The sequence below is a fragment of the Biomphalaria glabrata genome, chromosome 3 (genome assembly GCF_947242115.1).
Source record: "Biomphalaria glabrata chromosome 3, xgBioGlab47.1, whole genome shotgun sequence".
NCBI classification, from domain to species: Eukaryota; Metazoa; Mollusca; class Gastropoda; family Planorbidae; genus Biomphalaria; species Biomphalaria glabrata.
This window is the reverse complement of record NC_074713.1, coordinates 50297409-50322023: the sequence shown is the minus strand read 5'-3', so window position 1 is coordinate 50322023 and position 24615 is coordinate 50297409. Positions and strand designations below refer to the sequence as shown.

General features: G+C 32.5%; 1 protein-coding gene and 2 long non-coding RNA genes across 5 annotated transcripts; 1 reads left to right on the top strand and 2 right to left on the bottom strand.

Moving 5' to 3' along the window:
• Positions 1-1419: 1419 nt before the first annotated feature.
• LOC106055421 (arginine-hydroxylase NDUFAF5, mitochondrial-like) lies at positions 1420-8702 on the bottom strand. Its single transcript, XM_056022498.1, has 12 exons — positions 8209-8702; positions 7149-7189; positions 6339-6450; positions 5564-5670; positions 5169-5208; positions 4958-5068; positions 4103-4189; positions 3395-3455; positions 3123-3206; positions 2451-2530; positions 2289-2342; positions 1420-1631 (listed from the first exon to the last, which is right to left on the bottom strand). The coding sequence occupies exons 1-12, from the start codon at positions 8575-8577 to the stop codon at positions 1470-1472; spliced, it is 1308 nt and encodes a 435-aa protein (XP_055878473.1). The 5' UTR covers positions 8578-8702; the 3' UTR covers positions 1420-1469.
• Positions 8703-12514: 3812 nt separating this feature from the next.
• Positions 12515-23458, bottom strand: LOC129924956 (uncharacterized). 2 transcript variants are annotated; one of them, XR_008776811.1, is made up of 5 exons: positions 23377-23458; positions 23174-23251; positions 22858-23034; positions 20903-21022; positions 12515-14692 (listed from the first exon to the last, which is right to left on the bottom strand). It is a non-coding gene; the product is annotated as an uncharacterized LOC129924956 (long non-coding RNA). The 2 variants fall into 2 exon arrangements; XR_008776810.1 differs by lacking the exon at positions 23377-23458 and having other exon boundaries at positions 23174-23313.
• Positions 15848-19674, top strand: LOC129924955 (uncharacterized). 2 transcript variants are annotated; one of them, XR_008776809.1, is made up of 5 exons: positions 15848-15862; positions 17364-17812; positions 18232-18331; positions 18734-18847; positions 19507-19674. It is a non-coding gene; the product is annotated as an uncharacterized LOC129924955 (long non-coding RNA). The 2 variants fall into 2 exon arrangements; XR_008776808.1 differs by lacking the exon at positions 15848-15862 and adding an exon at positions 16121-16135.
• Positions 23459-24615: the final 1157 nt, after the last annotated feature.

Below are 24615 nucleotides of genomic sequence, written 5' to 3'. Positions count from 1 at the left end.
TCCTCTGTTTGGGACCCCTTAACTCAAGAAAACATTAAGAAACTGGAACAGACACAAAATAGAGCAGTGAGATTCATACCTAACGAGTATTCACATTTGACAAGAGTAACACCTTTAGTAAAATCACTAAATTTAGAAAGTCTTCAGGACAGAAGACTCAAAAGTAAAGTAGCAATAATACATAAAACACTGAACCATAATCTTCAAATACAAAAAACAAAATTTGATAAAATACTCAGAAAGACACAAAGATAAAGACACATTCCTTGGTCCACATGCTAGGAAAATTGTTACCAATGCTCCTTCTTCCCTAGCGCTATTAGAGCATGGAATGGGTTGCCTGAGCTAGCCAGGAAAAGCAATGACTTGGCAGAATTTAAGTCATTGGTTAACATGCAAGGCTAGATTGACCTAGGAACACACTTAAGACGTGAGATAATATTCTATTTTAAAGTAACGTCTGTATTTTATAAGATAAGATATGTTAAAAAGTTATAAAATGGTTTAATTTAATAATTTATACTTAGAATTAGCGCGGGTCCTATGAAAGTGTGGGGCCCTCTGCGGTCGCATAGGTTGCAGTAGCCTATGGCCGGCCCTGCAAAATAGAGGCGTATCTTACTCTGTGGGTTGACTAAATATATATATAACAAGTAATCTACTCCGTATTCACCCATCACTAAATAGCAGAGCCGGACTTAAACATTGTGGGGCTCTATGCGAAACGGAATTCGTGGGGCCCAGTTTGGGTAGGGTTACTATGTGAAAATTAAGAGTTTATATTAAAAAATACATTCGTCTTTGCATTTTATTCATCCTTTACTACGTACAGAATTACTTTACGAGCCTAACGTGTAGCGAAGTCATACAGTATATCATAAAAATTCTATTTCCTACATAGATCATGCTCAATAGCAAGAATTACCAAATGTTTCAATCTATCTACGAGAACTGTTGAACTTAAGTAATTCTTCATTAGTTTGAGGCGCAAGAAGCTTCTTTCACAAGATTCCTAAATTACGGAATAGGCTTATCTTCGAGTCCAAAGATTAATGAGGAGTGCAGCATTTCACAAAGCTATGCAGCCCCAGCTGTGACCTACATATTTTGCCACATCCAGCAAGGGTCCTGAAAGAAATGTTTACATCAACTTGACCGAAGGCAAAAGGTTTCGAAGCAAATGTTTAAGATTATTGATTATTCTACTCAGTAGTAAGTCTATTTTGAATCGACATATAAACTAGTGTTGGTCATTGTGCTTGCCGCTTGACACCCCGCACATTATCCCTCTGCCAAAGAAACAGATGACCTTAACATCATCTGCCCTATATAATAGAGCACATGGTCTGAAAGGGGAACTATACTGCTATTTTATAAACTAATATAACAAAGCACAATAACAAGTTGTAAGTCCACAAGAAAGTTTTTGAAACGTAATATTTTCTTTGACTAAATTCAATTGTATTTTTCTACTTCTTTGATTTATTCTTGTCTGTGTCATCATAATGATTGGCCAAGTTTTGTAACTCTTCCTCCAGCTCCTGACTTTTCTTGGCTGTATCATTAGAATCAGTAGCCTCCCCTTGTGTTGACTCTTCCATAAGTTTAATCTGTTTGGTTATTTGATCCAGCTGTTGAATACAAGAAAATGTTAAGTTCCATTATATTGTTTAGCACCGAGTGGGTCAGGTTGTAACAGTAGGAATTATGAAGAAAAAAAAGACAAACTGAAAGCCAAATGGACATAAAAGTTACCAAATGTCCAGTACAACATGGTTTGCTATTGGCTTCTTAATGATTCAAAATTAATCCACTCGTTAATCCAGTGTAGAGTGTTGACTTTGCTTATAATTGTTCTATTGTTATTGTTCTATACATTTCTAGCTTATTATAATGAATCCAGTGTAGAGTGTTGACTTTGCTTATAATTGTTCTATTGTTAATGTTCTATACAGTTCTAGCTTATAATAATGAATCCAGTGTAGAGTGTTGACAACTAGCAAAGAGACATAAATTTACACTAAAAACATGGCTACTCGGATCATCTCTTTTGAATAAACATGGCACAAATAATCTCTGACTCATCCCTTGTTAATAAACATGGCATAAATAATCCCTGACTCATCTCTTTTTAATAAACATGGCACAAATAATCTCTGACTCATCTCTTTTTAATAAACATGGCACAAATAATCTCTGACTCATCTCTTGTTAATAAACATGGCACAAATAATCTCTGACTCATCTCTTGTTAATAAACATGGCACAAATAATCTGACTGATTTTACCTTGTCTATATCTTTCAAGGACACTTGCCCAGACCCACGCTTTGCTGGCTGTGGCTGCGGGTAACAAATGAAAATTTTGTTTAAAGAAGTAAACAAAATAAAAACATTGTAACTTTTCTAAAACTTCTGATAGGTAATAAATGATAACATGAGAAGTATTACTTGTGAAGGATCCGGCTTCCAGCCAATAAAATTAACAACCTGAAATGTCGCAGGAATACCCTTTTCATTTCCGTACATTTCTGAAAATAAAATAAAATTATAGACAATATTAATTATAGCTTTATTTTCATATTCATATATGTAATTGTAATGTGCAACCACCAATACCAACAAATCATAAGGTCAATCTAGTTGTAGTTTTTTACACAAATTGTCGCTGTGGATTTTCCTTAAATCTCTGTTCACGCATATATTGGCGCCATATTTGCCATTTACCTTCTGCGTCACGCTTCGGAGACTCGAATTAGATCTAGCTATAATAGGCTCTAATATGGCGATGAATCTTACCTAAAACTGCATTTCGGCCAATTGGCAGACTGGGCTCTATAGCTTTGGTCCGAAGCCAGTCTAGGAGATGGAAACTCTGATATAAAACCTATGATTGTCTATTGTTCAAAGCCATCTCAGACTTCTGTGCTACTGTGGACTGCATTTAGTTTAAAGAGTGATATTGATCTGCGTGAGCCAATTATCACTTTAAAAATACTTTGCGCAGGCTGGAGGCATTACAGTATTTCATGTTGAATCAAAATGATTTAATTCTAGTTGCATTATGCCAGACAAGGTTAGCTGATTAAAATCTAAAATTAAAAAAAACGTAAGCTCTCTGACCTTTGTAGATGGCAGCTGCTGCTATTAAAGAATCACGGTGAAGTTGAGGTTTTCGTCTCCATGCACAGTTATTCTCAGCCATACCTTGAGAGTACAAGCAAAATGAAATGAAACTTTCAACATTAAGGAATAATAAACTGGAAATATGAAAAACCTAATCGCTTTCTATTAAATGAAATTTAAACAAATCAATTTTGAAGAGTACTTAAATGAGCCAAGTAAAATGACACTTGATTTTACAGTACTATAAGTGCATATTAACAAAATTTTACCTTTCAAATCAAACATTAACTCAAACATTGAGGGATAATTCATTGTGATGTCGTCTAAATCCTAGAAATAAAATAGACAATCTTATTTTAAAAACATTCACAATCTTTTATTTTTTACTTAGTACTTATTTTGAACTGTTTTTAAATTTCATTAATTTTCATCATCATCATTTTTCCCTCAAAAGCTATAGTCTGCAGGCTTTTTCAGTACACAGAACTCACTCCCCATTGATCTCAGACAGACAACATGCTACACTACATTCAAGAAGAACATTAAGACCTATCTGTTTAAAACTTTTTTAGATTAGTTTGCCATTTTAGCTCTCGTGTTTATGTTTGTAATGTTATCACAGCGCATTGAGCCTACATTTTGTTTGTTAACAGCGCTATATAAATTTAATTATTATTATTATCATCATCTAAAACAAAACATCGGCTCTAAACTATAAATGTTAATTTAAAACCTTTGTCTACTTACTATTGTCAGTAAAACAAATCCAGCTCTAGACAATAGGTCTGTTTAAAACTTTTAGATTAGTTTGTCATTTTAGCTCTCGTGTTTAAGTTCGTAATGTTATCACAACGCCTTGAGCCTACATTTTGTTTGTTAACAGCGCTATATAAATTAAATTATTATTATTATCAACAGCTAAAACAAAACATCGGATCTAAACTATAAATGTTAATTTAAAACCTTTGTCTACTTACTATTGTCAGTAAAACAAATCCAGCTCTAGACAATAAGTTTCCCAGGTCATTAACTGTTGTAAAAGGGGATATGTGTGGACCAAATCCCTTGAAATGACACCAAAACATGATCATCAGTTAGATTTTTGTCATAAATATAAATGAAAAAAAAAATTAAGCTTTTAAACAAATTTGTAAAAGATTACATTTTTATTGCCAAAGAAAGGCAGCAGGAGAAGAAGCCAAAAAAGATTTGAACCTTAGATTTAAGATTTCAACAATCTAAGGTACAAACTACACAACCAACTAGCCAGCTAAATTGGTTTTGAATTGACTAAGTTAAAGCCACATCCTGCCAATAAAAAAAAAAACAATAGAGAAATGAAATAAAGTCTAGCTGGGAAGGTGGAGATGTGGTGGACACCGACAAAAGCTAAGTCCTAATAGTTTCTCTGGACATTGTGAGATTTTGTGTGGTGGAAAGGGTGTTTCTTAAGCACATGTTGCCTATTACAACAGCCACCTTATCTTAAACTTGATTCTGGTTGGTTGAGCATTACAGCAATGTCTTGTTTGCCTTTATCACTACACTGGACTGTGCTAATAATGCTTGTTTGATAAAACTAATTCGGTTCTATTTGCGTACAGAGTATGCATCACAAAATAGCATTTCCCTTGATATTTACATATCCCTGTTTACGATAAATTTGAAAAAGCAAAGCCAAGCCAGTGACTATTCATTTTTTGAAGACCATTTAAACATCCCCTATTCTTTCTTTAAGATCTATATGAAGAAAACACTATGCCATACTATGTACCGGCTTTTGAATCTGTGTGAGGCCTATGATTGTAAAGAAAATAGGTCTATTTACTCACCCCTTCCCTTTCTAGTTCTGCAAGCTGAAGCGAAACCCTCAACTGATAGAGTGTGTCAGCCCCAAACATGCTACCTAGAAAACAGCCATCACTCTTCAGTGCTCTCAACACCTGAAATAATTTTGTGAATAAAGCCAGTTGTTAACAGATAGATTTGGATAAATATTTCAGGCTTAAACCTTTTTCTTAATATTTAACAAATAACTTATACCTGCTTGAAGCAACCTGGCAAGTCATTGACCCAATGAAGACTACAAGAAGAAAAATAAATAATCACAAGGATAAGATCAAACAACGTCTATTGCAATTAAAAAAAAGAGTTTCATATTCTTTCCATTTTAAAAGGTAAAAGAAAAACAATAAACAGGATTTAAAAGCAATAATAACAACCATATTTATAAAATATAAAGACTGGACCATATTTATAAAATATAAAGACTGGACCATATTTATAAAATAATAAAGACTAGACTATATTTATAAAAATAATAAAGACTAGACTATATTTATAAAAATAAAACTAGACTATATTTATAAAATAATAAGACTGCACTACATTTAAAACTCTGCATAACTATAAATATAATACAACCGAAGAGAAACTACCTTAAACTACTAATGAACATATCGATTGAATTCTCTTTAAATGGCAAATTCTCTTCATCCACAAGCATTTTATGTGTCGGGACCTCTGGTGATACAGCTGCTTGGTGCTAAAACAAAAAGTGAGTTCGCCGGTCAGTCATACTTGAGCATAACTCTACATGCAAGCTTCCACCTAAATAGCACTGACTGCTATGAAACATTTAGGTCCCATTAAAATACTGATTTTCACAAATAGTCTCTTTTTTTTTAAATCTTAATTATGCATATATGATGTAGTCATGCGTCCATATAATCATGATAAAAGCTATTGCAAGATTTTAATCTAGTTTTATAAATGGTGTGTATTTATTTGTATAAAATGTTACAAATAAATTGTAATAAAACTAAAGGGGGAAACTTAATGAGGACAGGTGTTTATTTACAGGACAGCACTAACACATAATAACAAGGTCTGCCTTTATCACAGCTTCTTCATAAGCCCCTAGACTTGAGCAGGACTCCATTGTTTCCGCCATGTCAACATCCTTTCAAGTCTAGTTTCTAACAGTGCACGAGTATAGTGCACCATCTGTACTAACTCGGATGGTAGCATGCAACGCAGGGATATAACAATATCTTAAGCATGATGCAACATGGAAAAGAACCTGGCACATTACATCCTCCTTATTTCTGTAAACTAGCGGAAACACTGTCTTTATATTATAATTAATGCGTATATCATCATACTACTTCAACATCATTAAGTTTGACTGTATTTGTAAACTTGATTTCTTACCAGAAATGAGGGAGAAAACTCGCACTGATAAACAGTATCAATCATCTCTCTACTCAGATGTTTGCTTACATGACCTCGTCCACTTCCTAAATCAACCACCACGCCAAACTTTCTACAGAATTAAAATTATACAAAATATTATTGATAGATTCAAAAAGGCAAAAAAAATGAAGCGGTTGATGAACAAATGTCTAAAATTGAAGTTATCCAGAAACTTCTCTATTCAAGAAGATATTGACTACCTCAAGTGTCACACAGGGGCTAGAACTAAAACCTTGCTCCAATAAATATAAGGGAGAAAATTCTATTGCATCATGACATCCTTAGGCTGAACTAGACTGGCCTTGTAATTACTTGCTTTGTTTTTTAGTAGCAAATATTCATGTGACATCACATTTTCAGTAATTTCAGTTTTCACAAGTTTTGCATTAACTCATGTGCTTGTAAATTGGAGATGCGAAAAAAAAAAAGGGACAGAACCAACTGGCAGAAGAAGAAAATGTTGATAGGCTTAATCTGATATTTTCAATCATTGTGCTTGAACTGGACAACAAGTATATATTTTAAAATAACCTACTTAATTTTATACAGGTCAATGATAAATTATTGATATGATCTTTCAAACAGTTAGTCACTAGCACAGAATAAGCTTAACTTTACTATTATGTGAAAAGTATAAATCAATTTTAAAAAATAAGTCTATGTGACCAAAGAATAATAATAAATACTGATCGAAATCCTATCTTATCTTATATTACATAATACAGACATTACTTCAAAGAAGAAATGCAGTAAGATAAGAAATCTAACCTTTTTATATCCCAGACTCTGTCTGCAGTTCTATAACCAAACTGTAGAATTACAAAATGAAAAAAAAAAAGTTAAATAGTTTTTCATTACACAACCAAAACTTTAAGGAACGACTTTAATGAAACTAGATAAGAATGAAAAGATAACAATATTTCTTTTCAACAATCATTCTAGTCTTTCCTTTTATGTAATTTTAAAACATTTGCATTGCATATCATTATTGTTTTCTCTAGCTTGTTACTTGTTTAAAAAAAAACAACCTTTGTGGTAGATTTAAACCCACGACCATTTAGACAAGTTCAGAGCCCAAAATATCATATTTGACTAGCCAATAATAATTTATTTGATAAATTTAAGCAAGGAACTCAAAGCTCTAGTTAATTTTTTTTACTTTGAATTAAACTTTTTTATTTTCCCAGTCAAGACATTTAGTCTATAGAGTAGTACTACCCCACTCCTGTGTCTTGAAAAAATCATCAGTTTCCGCTTGATTGGACTAATTAAGAAACAATGCCCTTCAAATTGAACCCCTTCAACTGAAATAAATTGAATTACATAAGTGTATTATTATACATGCATTAAAATCTAAAATATGTTATAATGTTTAATTCCTCTAAAGACTTTCAGAGTAAATATGAAAAGGAAATCACATGTTTCTCTCTCGAAAGTAAGGCGAAAGACAGGGAAAGTGATAATAATGCTGTAATGTGAAGGCACATGAAGTGTGAAGAAATTCTTTGAGTCTATGCATCACTATTTCATATGAGAAATGAAGTCAACCTGTTGCTATGAAAGATGTGCCAATTAGTTTATCCAACTACTACAAATTCTATAGATCTAATTCATGTGTTATTTAAGAAGCTACTTAAATATTGGTATATCTTTTATATATCATATATCTTTCATTAGCCTACTTAGACTTAGGTTATTTTTATGAAATCAATAATATAAGATCTAAAAGTATATATATATATATATATATATATATATATATATATATATATATATATATATATATATATATATATATATATTATAATCTATCCGAGTGCTAAATTACCTCGTCCTTGATATAGTCATATACAGAGACATCTTCTCCATCAAATCCCTGAGCTGCTCTCTCCCTTTGAAGAACTTTAGCCTTTCTGTCAAACACATTCAATATTACATCTTGCTGTTTGGAACTTAAATGTCTGCAGAAACTATTATTTGAATTTAGAGGGAGCTTTGAACGTTTCAAAAGAAAGCCTGTTGTATGTCGTCTTTCTGTTGTTGACGTATATTTATTTGACTTTGAGCAACTGTGGCTGTGGCGTTTGTGTCGGAGATGCTGCAGCTGTAGGTAATCTAAATCTAGATCTAATTCAAGAATGCCAATAGCTCTAGATCTAGCTACATAGTTGTAATTAAGAAATGGTATCTTATGCATATTTCAAAACATTTTAAGAATAGTTAAAATAAATTTAAAAAAAAAGATAAAACTATTTTAAGTCCCTGGTGAACTTTCTGTTACGAAAGTGAAAGTAGAAAAAAAAAACGAACTAGGAAATGAAATCAGCAGTTTAAAAACTTATAGTATATATATATATAGTTTCCAAGGCGAGTAAAATTATACTTTAAAAAAAAAAAGAAATTAATGATCTTTTATCATAGACTTATGTCTTTTATATATTTATAGAGTATAGACTACTATAGAGAGTATAGACTAGATTATCATCCCACACCGGCTACGCCCGTTGATTTGTTCCCAGGATTGTTTTTTCGGGGGAGGGGGGGATGGGGCGTAACCTTACCTGTATAATATTATATTTTATAACGATTCACTCTAACTTACTTTTCAACTTGTGAATTGTAGCAGGCTGCGTAGGCCTATCTTTTACATTGAATTGAACGGCGCACTCTTTACCCCTCTATCTCCCTTTCCTTATTTCTAGATCTATCTCCTTCTTTTTCTCTCTTTCTTCTTCAGATTTCTCAATCTCCTCCCCTCTCTCCCCTTTGACCCCAACTTTTTGTGTGGTGAGAACCACTGCTTTACAATATTATAATTTTTAATAAATGGCTCCACCGGTATATCAAATTTTATTATAATATATTTTTTTAATAACTCGGGAAATGAGTAAAATATTTTTAGTTAAGGCTTCTGTTGCACCCATTCATCTTTAAAAATACCGATTTTATGTATTTATTTTTTTTTTAATTTGGTTTAAATTTCAAACAATAAAACACAAAACAAACATGTTAAAGGATCCACGTTCAGACTGTACATATGGTCGAGAGGTCAACATTATCTAGTTAAGTTGTTTATAGTTCATAATAATCTCTCTTGTTCATTGGTTTCTAACTTTATAAGAACGCCTTTGATAAATTATGAATTCGGCGTTACAAATCTAGGAGCATATGCGAGCTGACAGTACGAGATCAGTTTCACTGTTCATCTCAAAGAACGACCTCAAAGATTTCTGACCAGACGTAGGCCTACATCCGACATTGTTTTTAGTTTATGAACAGTTTTAACGTCCGTCGTTTTCTCTCTTTTTTTTTTAAAGACAAACACTGAAAATGCTATGGTTCTCCGAAAGAGCAAGACAAAGGTTATTCATCAATTCAACATTCCTGGTTAATTAGATTGTCCAAATCTCACTTGCAGACACTTTCCGACAAATATGATGTCGTTATAGACATATATAAATGTCTATGGATGTCGTAAACAACCCGAGAAATGCGCACAAATCAGCAGTTATAATGTATTTGCTAATTATTGAACTAAATGTGCGAAAAATTTTGACACACTTAAAAGTACATTTTTAATGAAGTTTTCTTGGAGGTTCGATCAGCGCTGTTATTGATGAGTCTGGCAGCGGGTTCTGGCGGTGGTTGGTTAAGAAAACAATACGATGCACTGCTACACATTCACATCGTATACGCTGCTCACAGACATCGAAACCATCCACGCAAAACTTGCACAGTGTCGGATTTTTTAACTAAAAATCCTTTCGGATTTTTTAACTAAAAATCCTTTTGCACACACCTGACTTCAGGACAAATATTTTTTCACTAGAACTAAAGAAACATGCATTCCAAGAGAATGTCCTAATCCAGGGCGGTAGGGCCGTGTGCTCTGTCCCAGGACGGACTTATCGCAACACAGCCACTGCTAGATAAAAAAACAACAAAAAAAAACAACAACACATCAACAAGACAGTGCTACACATCACAAATAAATTTTAAAAACAACAACAAATAATCGAAATAAAATTAATATTTAATAGATCTTCAACTCTGAAGGATCATCCGAAACATAAAAAACAAAAGCACATAAAGCCCAAAAAAGAGGCAAAGAAAAGAGGCCTAAGGCCCAAGGATTCCTATGATGATAAAGCTAAAATTGAATAGCGCAAATTCTGAGGTTTCCTTTTTTTTTTTTTTTTTTTGGAAATTTAAGGGAGGCAACTCGAACGTATGTAGCCTAAAGTGTAAGATGTCGGATGTTAGGCCTGTAATGGAGAATGATATGTAGATGATCCTAACAAACAGGCCAATAGTAGTGTAAAAACCTAAGGGAGGCAACTCAACGATATCCAAATTTATTTACATGGGGACATCACACATAAATAAAACAACGTCGGTCTTGAGCACAGCCTCTTCATCAGTTCCATGATCAGCTCTAGACTTGGGCGTAACTGCGTTATCTTCTCTTCTAATAGCAACATCCTTCTCAGTCTAGTCTCTAACAGTGCGCACTTTCTGCACTAGCTTGGATGGCGGTGTGCATGGCAGTGTTATAACAGTATCCCTGATAGCAAAGATTTTGGGCCCAGTAAGGGCCCCAACTGGGCAAGCCCATGCTAACCATATGGGCCCCAAGTGGGGGATGAACGTTGGCCCAAACGGGTGCCCTTAGGGCTGAGTCTGGGCTCAGTCAGGGGGCCCAGAAAATCCCAGTGTTAAACCCTTGTGGGGCCAGTAAGGGGAAGGACTTGTGGGCCCCAACAGGGTAAGAGATACTTGGCCCTTTGGGGACAATTAATGAAAGCCCAATTAGGGCCCTTAAGGGCTGAGTCTGGGCTCAGTTAGGGGGCCCAGATGCAACCCTGACAGAACCCTCATGGGGCCAGTATGGGGTAAACATTGAGGGGCCAGAAAGGGCTAAACACATGGGCCCCCTTTGGGGGATGAACGTTGGCCCAAACGGGTGCCCTTAGGGCTGAGTCTGGGCTTAGTTAGGGGGCCCAGATGAAGCCCTGATGGAACCCTCATGGGGCCAGTATGGGGTAAACATTGAGGGGCCAGAAAGGGCTAAACACATGGGCCCCATTTGGGGGATGAACGTTGGCCCAAACGGGTGCCCTTAGGGCTGAGTCTGGGCTCAGTTAGGGGGCCCAGATGAACCCTTGATGGAACCCTCATGGGGCCAGTATGGGATAAACATTGAGGGGCCAGAAAGGGCTAAACACATGGGCCCCATTTGGGGGATGAACGTTGGCCCAAACGGGTGCCCTTAGGGCTGAGTCTGGGCTCAGTTAGGGGGCCCAGATGAAGCCTTGATGGATCCCTTATGGGGCCAGTATGGGGCAAACATTGAGGGGCCAGAAAGGGCTAACCACATGGGCCCAATTTGGGGGATGAACGTTGGCCCAAACGGGTGCCCTTAGGGCTGAGTCTGGGCTTAGTTAGGGGGCCCAGATGAACCCTTGATGGAACCCTCATGGGGCCAGTATGGGGTAAACATTGAGAGGCCAGAAAGGGCTAAACACATGGGCCCCATTTGGGGGATGAACATTGGCCCAAACGGGTGCCCTTAGGGCTGAGTCTGGGCTCAGTTAGGGGGCCCAGATGAAGCCCTGATGGAACCCTCATGGGGCCAGTATGGAGTAAACATTGAGGGGCCAGAAAGGGCTAAACACATGGGCCCCATTTGGGGGATGAACGTTGGACCAAATGGGTGCCCTTAGGGCTGAGTCTGGGCTCAGTTAGGGGGCCCAGATGAACCCTTGATGGAACCCTCATGGGGCCAGTATGGGGCAAACATTGAGGGGCCAGAAAGGGCTAACTACATGGACCCAATTTGGGGGATGAATGTTGGCCCAAACGGGTGCCCTTAGGGCTGAGTCTGGGCTCAGTTAGGGGGCCCAGATGAAGCCTTGATGGATCCCTTATGGGGCCAGTATGGGGCAAACATTGAGGGGCCAGAAAGGGCTAACCACATGGGCCCCATTTGGGGGATGAATGTTGGCCCAAACGGGTGCCCTTAGGGCTGAGTCTGGGTTCAGTTAGGGGCCCAGATGAGGCCAGTAAGAAATGACACTGAGCTCTAGCTGAAATGGCATAAAATGACATAAATAATTACATAAACAATTTACTAGTTGAAATAAATAGTTTATTGCATTATAAAATGTTAATGTTAGCAACTATTAAAAATAATTAAAAATACCGGAATACACTAAAAAACTTTTTTAAAAAGTAAAAGCAATACCTGTAGCAAAGATTTTAACTGTGAAAATTGATCCTATAATATTATAGTATACTATGGAAAATGCATTGAGTCAACAAAAAAGTTGTGAATGATAACATGAAAATCTATAACAAATTTATAAAGAACATAATTCAGGATCATCTACAGAAAGTATAAGTGCTGTATAAAAATTATGTTTAAAGCAAACAGTTTTGACAATCATAAAAACAACAACAATAACAACAAAAAACAACAACTTAGCTTTTGTAATTATGTAAAAAAAATATAAAAAAATAAAAGTAACAAAAAAAGTATTGAGTTGGTGGAATGTAAGCAATATGTACACTGAAATAAGTAAAAGCATATTCATTTAAATATTAATTGTAATAACAAATTGCTTAAAATGGCAAATTAGAAATAAGTTTTTAAAATATGGATGCTTATATTTTTAAAAATACAATAAGTACTTATACCATAAAATTTTTTAAAAAATATAATGGCTACCAAATTTATGAAATTTTAACATGTACAAAAGCTTGAATAGCCTATACAGAAACATATAAATTATATATAGAATGTAATTCAGAATTATCTAAACAAAGTATGAGCCTGCTGTATGTAAATTGAAAAGCAAACTGTTTTCACAATCATGAAACAAATTTTTTTTTTTTAAATTAACATCAGATTATGTTGTACCGGTAGTTCTAAAGAAAAAATGACCAAAACAAAAATAAGCTACCTGTAACAAGTTTGTGAAATGTTAGCAATATAAACACTGAAATTTTAAAAACATACATTTAGAACATAATTGAACATTAAGTAAATGACTTACTTTGTTTAAAATGAAATAAATGTGAAACATACTTTTAGAAAAATACCAGTGCTTACTTTACAAAAAAAAAATAAAAAAATAAATACAAAGAATAATTAATAACCATAAATATATAAATTTAAACAAGTAAAATATAATTAGAGAATGGTGCTTTTTAATCAATAGGGTCTACATGCACAAAAACCCAAAGATGAGTCTGTTCGAGGTAAATATTCTCAAGACCTCGCCTAATTTTAGATGATAATATCTCAAAAAAATATAGGTCATGTACGTTACCCAGTACCAAAGAAAAAGTGTGTGCTCAACAATGAAAACTATACATTTATATATACCGGTAGCTCATGTTTATAATTTCAACAAAATATTTTTTTCAATTTTGAGCAGAGTAACTAGCTGCACTATCATATTCATAATTTTTTAACAGTGAATATTCTATGTAAGTAAGAGCAAATGTTTCAAGCTACTGTTCAAAAGCCAGTAAACAACAATGATGCTCATATGGTACATCATCTGTAACTGTCAACTTATAACCTTATGTTGTAATAAAAGTAAAGTTCCCCTTTTCAAACTTAGCATCTATAGGGCAGATGATGTTAAGGCCATCAGTTTCTTTGGCTAATGGTTAACAAGCAGGGTGTCATGTGGCTAGCTAAACAACTGTCTTTACTTTCCCCAGCTAAAATCAGGTACCAGTATCCATCAGAGTTAGGGTGTCTTAAAAATCCCAATTTTCACTGAGATTCTAATTCGGGTCTGGAAGCCAAATGCTTAACCACTTAGCCACCATGCCTTCCTTATGTTGCTATAGCTGAACGAAATAATTAATGGTGAACATAAATATTTATAATTAATATATGACAAAACTAATGTGTATTTGAAAAAAGCACAGTACCGGTAATCAACAACCAAGAACCACTACATGTTTTATGTAATGCACCTACATAGTATGTTATTAAACTAACAAGATCCAGCACATGTTTGAAATATTATATTTACTTATTTCTTTGTTGTTAAGTCTAGATAGGTAGTTTTTTTTTCCATTAGTCATTAGTTCTAATATCTGTAGTATGTAAATAAATTTGCTTGTGCATCTTACTTTTTTTAAACATTTATAAACTTTGATTAGGTTTGTTTGTAAAATGTTTTACATGTTTGGGATCATCCTTCTTTTTTTACGATTTCTGTGCCATCACATGTGCCAAGTTCAAGTACTTTCTCTAAGTTATTTGACAGACTTGGGTAACTCACTTGAATAATCTAAGAAGAACATAAAAAAAAAAATTAAAAAAAAAATATATTCCTATGATTTCAAAATGAAATGTTCATATAAAACATACAAAAAACAAAAACACAATGATTTTCACTTTTTCCAAACCAAAAAATGCTGACATTATCTATTCATGATTTGTGTATGCAGGCTTCATTAACTACTGTATTTTCGCACATGTACATATCCTGCACAAGTTAAAAAAAAAAATTAAAAAAAAATATTTTTTTTTTAATCTTACAACTCGTATCATATACCAAACGTGACTTGGCGTAAACTAACAGTACATTAATTGTTGTTTATCTGTCCCTCAAGATGCAATTGAGATTCAGTTGTTCCAACAAGTGATAACAGAGAGTTCAAAATTCTGTGAAATATGAGCCTACCATCATATGTATAAGTAGTATGTTTTTCCAATAGAAAGTCACTGACATACCCTATAAACAAAGCCCCATCGAAACCATTCTGGCGCGGTGTGGGGTAATAAGGTTTCATTGGGTAGATTGACCTACTTACAATCGCCCCTATAAAAACGTTAACGGATCGGTGTGGGATTTTAGTTATTGGGCCGTTAACGTCTTTCCGCTTTCGTGCCGGTGTGGGATTTCCCCAATCACGCCAGAACCAACATGATGAAATCTTTATTATAACATAAAAAACAATATTATGATGTTTTAAAATGTAGTATTAATCGTCTTAAAGCTAAATGTTGCTTTGAATCCTTTTTGTAAGTAATATTAAGATTTTAAAAAAAAATTAATTAGGGTTCTATTGGGGAAATCCCTAACTGGAATAGTGAAGTTTTACCCGTATGGGCCCAATGCAGACTTTTCGTAATCAAATAGTGTGTGTGTGTGTGTGTGTCTGATTTTTTAATGTGCACACTAAAAAAATATATCTATATCTAGTAATATTTAATCACACATAGAATCTAAAGTTAAAGGAGAACATATTTGTTTTTTTTGTTGTTTTTTTTTTAGATTTAGATTTTAAAAAAAGTTTTATACATTTTAACATTTTTTTTCGACCAATGAAAAAGAAGCATTTATTTCTTTTAAGCTCGCGATATTCGGCACAAACTGGATTATTCAGTCTTCACTCTAGAGCGTACACACGTGGATCAAATTAGAGCTAGCTAGTCTAGATCTAGATCTAAATCTGTTAAGTTATTAGTTATACTACAAGTTATAGAGCTATAGTCACTCTAGTCTAGGTCTAGTCAATCTAGACTTTCATTAATATAATAGATCTATTATAAATAATTATATGAGCTGTACTTCTTGATATCAATGCATATTGATATGTTCTTCAACTCATGGCAGCAATGGCAGCAGCCATGGAAATTCAATTGGAATGGTCGTAACTTATAAGTTAAAGTCTTAAGGCGTAAGCCTATCACAAGTACAGATCATCATCAGATGACGAATCTCTAAGTACTCTAACACTACTAACACTAACAGATCTAATCTAGATAGTAGATTAGGTCTAGACTTAGAATAGATTTATAGATATATCTAGATAATCTAGAATGCTAAGAATCTAGATCTAGAGTAGAGATTCTATAGAATAGATCTCTCTAGACTAGTTTTATTATAATATCTAATAGTAGTAATAGGCTACTAGATCTAGTACGATATAATATTATTAATATATATATAATATATATATTATATCTAGACTTGAGACCTATTAAATCTAGATCTAGACGACTTAGACTTAACTTAAGTGATTAACATTCATGCGTTATGACTATGACTAGATTTACTGATTTACTATTTAGAATAGATTCTAGATCTAGATTCTAGAATCTACCATGAAATGGCTAATGCATCTGCAGCATAGAATATTAGATTTAGTTAAGGACTTACTAGATCTTAAATCTAAATCTACTACCTTTTAACTTTTAGGGCAGAATATTAGATCTAGTGTATATGCCTATCTAGTCACGTAACTGTAAACTAATACTTAGACTTAGGACTTTGGACACTTTGGTATATTAATATAATAATTATTATACTCATAGTACTCATACTCATATATAGATTTTAGTTCTATTCTAATTCAAATATTTTGAGGTTAGAAAAAATTGACCTAGACTTATCTTATAAGATATACTAAGACTTAGTAAACTTAGATCTAGATCTAATAAAAGATAGCCTAGAATAGTCTAGATTCTAAAATCTAGTTGTTATTAGAAAATTTAGTAGATATAGAATAATATTTAATTAATATATTGTTAATACAGACTAATCTTTAATTTTTTCATACTATAGGCGATAGGTCATTTAGATAAAAAATAATTCTAGATCTAGTAACTAGTTATAGTCATAGACCTATAGTATAGACTTATAATCTTATAATATAGATATTTACTTTGTAGAGACTAATGTACAATATTAGGCCTACACTCCAGATCTTGAAAATCTAGTCTAGAGTTTAGAATGTTTAAATTTATACAAATAAATAAAATCAAACGTTTATATTGGTTTTAAAATCAGATATTGAGATATGTCTAGAAAAATATGTATATATATATAGTATATCTATATTAGGGGCCTATATATAATAGACTAACGCCACTAACGGCTAACCCTATAGCTGCTATAGACTATAGCCCTATATTGACATTGTTTTGTTTTTTTTTTTTAAATGTTCCTTCAGAGTTGAAGATATCTACTTGGTAGTCTAAACATCAAAGGAGCTTAGGGAAGTGATGGCAGTTGCAGGGTATGAACCAGACGACCATGCAGAGACCAACGAGGCGACCAAACAGTCCATCGTGCATATTGGTTTTAAAATCAGATATTGAGATATGTCTAGAAAAATATGTATATATATATATAGTATATCTATATTAGGGGCCTATATATAATAGACTAACGCCACTAACGGCTAACCCTATAGCTGCTATAGACTATAGCCCTATATTGACATTGTTTTGTTTTTTTTTTTTAAATGTTCCTTCAGAGTTGAAGATATCTACTTGGTAGTCTAAACATCAAAGGAGCTTAGGGAAGTGATGGCAGTTGCAGGGTATGAACCAGACGACCATGCAGAGACCAACGAGGCGACCAAACAGTCCATCGTGCATACCACATAACCAGGTCCAGGTAGCGTTACATCTTTATTCACCAATACTCAATATATGTTAGATTTTATTTTTTGTAAATTTTAAAGACTCTAGGCTCATGTAATAGAATTAAATAGATCTATACAGATCTAGAAATTCTAGATCTATAAACTAGACATACATCTAGATTATATTTAGATCTAGCTAGAATATCTAGAGGTCTTAATACTAATTATTATATTATACATTTTTCTACAATTTGATCTAGGATTCATTCTATAGGCTTAGCTAAGGCTTAGGCTTTTTAAAATTTCATTGTGTGGATACTGTTAAAGAAAAAATACAGAGTCTCATCATTAGGCTATAACAACAGTTTTTCTTATACACCATACCATAAACATTTCAGGATTTGTCTTTATTGTAATTTTATTTTTTTTTTTTTTTTTTTTTTTTTTTTAGAATGCCAGTTTTCTTTAAGGGCAGCTGACAATAAGAATTGTCTATGTATGCACTACAGATGCTGTTCAATATCTTTTCATGAGGAAGCCTGCTCAAAAAGGTACGAAGAATAAATTTTTCTTTAAGATTACTGATCAGTGACCCCCCCCCATCCCCCCAAACCAAATGAAAATTTTAATGAGATCAAATCGATTAAATAAAGAAAATGTAAAATAAATGTTAATCTTGTGAAACAATGTTCGAGAGCAATATCTTCAGCTTTTTGTAATTTCACTGAGATTTAAGTTCATTATTAATTTGCATAAAAAATTATAATGAACATTTATACAATGAAAATAGGGCCTACATAGAATTGTTTTTGACCTAATGTCATTATATAGCAACAATCCTTCTTGTATACCTTACCTTAAACATTTTGTGTTTTGCCTCTATTGTAATATTATTATTTTTTGCATTCTTTAAACATTTTTTATGTTTTTATTTTTTTATTTTTTTTTAACAGATCGCCACATTTTCTTTAGGGGAAGTTGACATTAATCTTTTAGGTTAATAATAACCTATGCATGCAGTACAGATGCTGTTCATCATCTTTTCATAAGCAAGCCTGCTCAAGAAGGTAAGAATTAAATTTTGCTTTTAGATTACTGATCAGCAATCTGAAAGTAAATTGTTAATGGGATGGAATTTATTAAATGTAAATAAAGAAATGCTATCCTAATTTTGAAATATGCTGGTTGTGGTTTTTTTTTTTTTATGTTTTTTTTTAAGTTTCACTGTGATAATTGTTTATTTTAATTCTAGAATAACTTTTCAGCCAACTTATTTTTAAAATTACCATAGAACTCTAATTACAACAGAATATAGTTGTATTAGTAAGAGCCTGTGATAAAGTTAATATAAATAAATTGGACAAAATATAATATTGAATGAATTGAAGCCTAGCTCGATCTAGTCTGCCATTGCACTTTTAGCATAGTCATATACTAGTGCCACATTTGCTGACACCAATTCATAACATTTAATTTAAGAAGATTGAACTCCAAATTTTGAAATACCATTAATTTTTGTGTTGCTTAATAGGCTTTAGAAGCAACCTAATTTTTGAGCACCGTTTATCATCAAGGGCTGGAAATATAACAGTTAAATAGTATGTCCACATAGATAAATGTAAGGTCTTCTGATGTTTAATTGTTAGATTCTTTTTATTATTAATACAGCTTGATGGTAGTTTTATTACATGACTATAATATTTATTTGTTTGTTTGTTTGTTCCAGCTGCTGCATGGAAGTCAAAATATGAATTATTGCCACCAGTCTTGAAGTCAGCTTGTAAAGAATGCTAAGAATTGAATGAAAATGCTGTCTTGATATCTTGTTTGTGCTGTTATATTTGTCTTTTGTGTTGGTTAATTATTCCATGAATAAAAAATAAAAAAAAGTTAATTGTGTAAGTTTGATTTAAGAATAAATGATCAGAGCATGCAAGTCTTATATAGTACGTTACCAAAAATTGTATTGTTTGATAGTGTTCAAACCCAAAAATGTAATTTAACTTGTCCATTACTTTATAAATATGTTGACATTATAGCTAGATGTATATAGAAATCATGCACTGATTCAATTATTATAATTTCCAAACAATTATGTCAAATAATTCTATTGCTAGATCTAAATCATCAGTGTGAAAGTAGACCTATGTAAAAGGTTAAAAATCTAGTACTAAACCATTTAGCTGCATTTGAACAAAAAGGGCATTATAAACAAAAAATCACTAATGAATTTGTTTTAAACTACAGTATTGAAAAACATTAAAGATTATTCCTAATTAAGCCATAATAAAATTTAATGACTGAACCATCGGAGACAGTATTTGCATGATAATACCTAATTGAGCCCTAATAAATATTTCAGTTACTAAACCATTAGGGCCAGCATCGGACCGATAATGGCACAATAAGGGTTATCCCTAATTGAACCCTAATTAATATTTCAATTACTAAACCATTAGGGCCAGCATTGGACCGATAATGGCACAATAAGGGTTATCCCTAATTGAACCCTAATAAATATTTCAGTTACTAAACCATTCAGGCCAGCATCGGACCGATATTGGCACAATAAGGGTTATCCCTAATTAAACCCCAATGAAAATCTCAGTTACTAAACCATTGGGGCTAGTATGGGCTAGATTAGGGCGCGATTCTGGAAATCCCCAATGAATCCGGAAGTGGGTTTACCCATTCTGGGCCGATATTGGCACGATTAGGGTAGCCCGTATTGGTCCCTTATGGGAACCTAATGACGCCAATGTGCAAACGGTATGCGCGCCCATTAGGGCGCGATTTGGGCTATTTAGGGCTGCAATTAGGGCAAAGGGGGATAACCCTAATTAAAACTGATACTGGGCCGTAATGGGCATGTTTATAGGGTAGTTATCTGGTGATGGTGGAGAAAACATTTTACAACCACACAGCGAATTATAGGAGGTATAAAGACCTATCAGTTTTCACACAATGTTCATAAAAAATTAAAATACTTATGAGCCTCTTAGGTTAGGTTGACGCAGCATTTGATCAAGAAATGATTTGAAAGAAAAGTAACAATGCAATTGTGGCATAAAAAAAATTATAAAGATTATGTTAGTTAAAAATATGGAAATAAAAATTCATACCTAATATCCATAATTTGGATTGAAAATTCAATACATTTATTTTCTGTTTGTGCCATGTCCAGTCCAACCAAGTTATAATCCATACTATTGTTCTCTTAATGCTGTTTTCACTGGATAGATCTGTAATATATAAGATGAGATAAGTATGATTCTGCTGACACATAAATAAATAAATAGCTGAATTATTGTTTCACATTAGGTACTTCGATAAAAATTTCAAAATGATCACAATGCAATGGAACCTATTTAGTTAGATAGAGCTTGAGAAATGCTTTCCAATGATACCAATTTTATATTGCTGAGTTAATTGTGAGGGAAGTTATTAAATTTTTAGTGGCCAAAAATTAGCCTTTGTAAATAAATAAAAAATCTGTGACCGAAACAACTGACAGTTGAACTTAAATTAACTGTATTATAAAAAGTCTTAAAGATATGGGGTTGAAACTTCACACTCTTTTACATTAACCAGTATTCTGTTAAAATAAATTTAAAAAATAAGACCAAGCAATAAAATCTTTGAAAAAAAGTTAATTAATATATAAAAAAAGCCTTCGACAAAAAATAAAAATATATGTGATTTTATCATCATATGAGCCCAAAAATCACAAATAAAACAAATCAGAGATCTGTATTGTGTTTTATTTTGTTTAATTATAATTCTACTGTATTTAAATAGCTATTTATATGCATCAGATAGATAATTCTTATAAATTATAAATGAAAATAGCACTGCGCAGAAAAATATTTCCTAAAATTTAATGACTATAACTACTATAAGTTTCATAAACTTCATAAAAAAAAACAGTTTTAACCTTTTTGTAGAGCACTGGCAATTAATCATTTTAAAATGCCTTAATTTAAATGCTTTAAAAATTAGATTGTAAATGAAAAATTTCTTGCTTCGGACAATAAAATAAATAAACCTTGCGATTTTTTTAGAAGTTATTAAAAGATTTTTTACTTGAATTTTTGTGCAATAATAGCTCATCATTTTAAAAATATAATGTACTTATTTATTAACTATTAATTTACATGTATATTAATAGAAAAAAACAACACACAGAAAAAAAAATAATTATTAGTTCGCTGAGCTAAAAATTTGAAAAAAAAATTGTAATATTTAATATTATTTTTTAAAGTAATTAAACTTTTTACTTTAAAATTTGCAGATTACAAAGTCATTATAATAAAGACACATTCCCTCTCCATAATCTAGCATTCAAACACTATAAAAGTTAATCTAAATGAAAGATTCCTATGTGTGCTTCTAAAAATAGCTTGTGATAGACAGAAATGGACCATTTCCAGTAAATCACAGTGTTGGTTGTTACTAAAAATAGATTTTAACTATCAACTTTGAAAATTAATATCTAAAGAGTGCGCAAAGCTACAAAGTTCAAACTTAGCACACAGATATATATTAACATGCTAAATTCAATAGAATTAGTGAGATTGTTGTAACCATAAACACTTTTATTTTATTTAAAAAAGAAAATGTTACCCTTCTTTGTCTTTGTTAATTTTAATATCAAATATCTTTAAAGTGCGCCAAGAGAATTTAATGAAATTTGAAATATACACATTTCATAATATGATAAATTATTGTAGCAAACAGCATTGTTGTAACTTTTATAGGAAAAAAGTTGTAAAAATGTCAACTTTCACATAAACTTTTGTTAAGAAAAATTTAACAGATTGGCTTCAAAAGCAAATAAAAATGATCTCTGATATCTTATGTTTACAAAAAGTAATCATAATTAGTCCTCAAATCAAATACAATATATGCTAAAACTTTGATGGAAATGACCACCACTAAAAAAAAAAAGGGTAAAATGTGCTGACACACTTTTCAGCCATTTTTTGGGAGAAAAAAAATTGATCTAGGTCAGTTTATCGAAGTACATATTCACATAAATATTTTACATCCTAAATCCTACAATATAATATGGCCTTACCAAATTTTCATGAGAATCTTCATCCTTCAGTTTCACTTCTATTTCCAACAGTGATACATTATTTGCCATTGGGAATTTTGCTTCATACCCAATCCTGATTGTATTTATCTCTGCTTCTTTAAATTAATGAGTCTGTACTGCACTCAAATCTTTTCTCCAGTATCTCTAGAACATGTTCTGCAGACAGAAAATAAAATAAGTATTAAATAAATTTTACAAGTAAATCTAGACTGCTAATATAAATTATTCAGGAAATCTGGATCATCAGATTTGTATACAACATTTTTGGCTTGAAAATATTGTAAAAAAAAATTACCAGTTTGATCAATAACATCAATGGAGCTCTTGTCTCAACTTGAGTCTTGACTGAAAGTTATTTTCCAACATGGTCCACCTTGAAGAATATGAAAAAATATTAATATAGTAGCCTAAGTATAGTAATAATTTTTTTAAACTTAATCAATTGGTAATTATAATAAAATTGATTAGTAATAATACTTTATATTTTAAATTAAATACCTGTACTCATTGAGTCTCTTGGACAGATCCAGCAAGAAGTGATCATAGTGATGCCATCATTCTTTCACTCTTTGGTTCCGAGTTCCGAGAGTCTGAAAATCATTTTTTTTTAACATTTCAATTTTTTAAAATCAAAGTCACACATGAGAAATATTAAATACATAGATCTACATAAGGCATAAGCAATATAAAGATAAATTATAAATTCTGCACAACATATTGAATGACAAGATTATTGACTAGTTTCAGTATAGTATAGTATAACATTGTTAGATTTGCTTCTACAAAAAAGTATACAAAAATGTATTTATAGGCCTACACTTTGCATTTAAATTGAAAATAGATCTCAAGAACTCACGTATTTTAAAATATTAATTTTAATGGTTGAATTTGGTTTTACTATCTTTTCTAAATTAACTTTCTAAATCTAATCTATTAAGGTTCTAATAAACTGTGAGACACGCCACGGGATTCGAATGATTATAATTATTATTTCAAACGGCTTTCCTTGAGTCACTTAAAATAATTATTTGTGCCTAGTGACGGCCTAGTCTGACTAGACTTAAACTTAAACCAGAAAAGCACATTCACAAACAAAAATGACATTAAAATTAAATGTAGATGTAGATTCTAGATCTAATCTACTTTAATTTATCCAGACTTAATCTCTATAAATAAGTATAAAATAATAAAGTAGATCTAATTGTCTAATAAAATAAAAAGTACCTTTGCTTGACGCACACATTCCAAAGTTGTTAGAATAGATTCGAGTTAATCACAAATCAACACAATCTTGAAGTAGATCTATGAGTACTATGACTGGAATGGGATGGTCATGGTGTTTGGTTCTGGCGCTATTTTTCTTAATGATGCAATAGGCTGGTTCCACGACAATTCGTTCACTGACATTTCGTTCACCGACAAATCGTTCACGACTTTTCGTTCACGCGACTATTCGTTCACCAGACATTTCGTTCCCCCGACAATTCGTTCACCCGACAATTCGCGACTATTTGCTCACGGACTATTCGCTCACAGACAACTTGTTCACCGACAACTTGTTCACCGACAGTTGGTTCACGACAAATCGTTCACGCGACAAATCGTTCACGCGACTATTCGTTCACGGCACGGACAAATTGTTCACAGACAAATCGTTCACTGGATAGTAACATATTGTTAATATTATATATTCTCGTCGCGTGTTTAAATTTATTTACATTAAAACTTTTGTAGCTA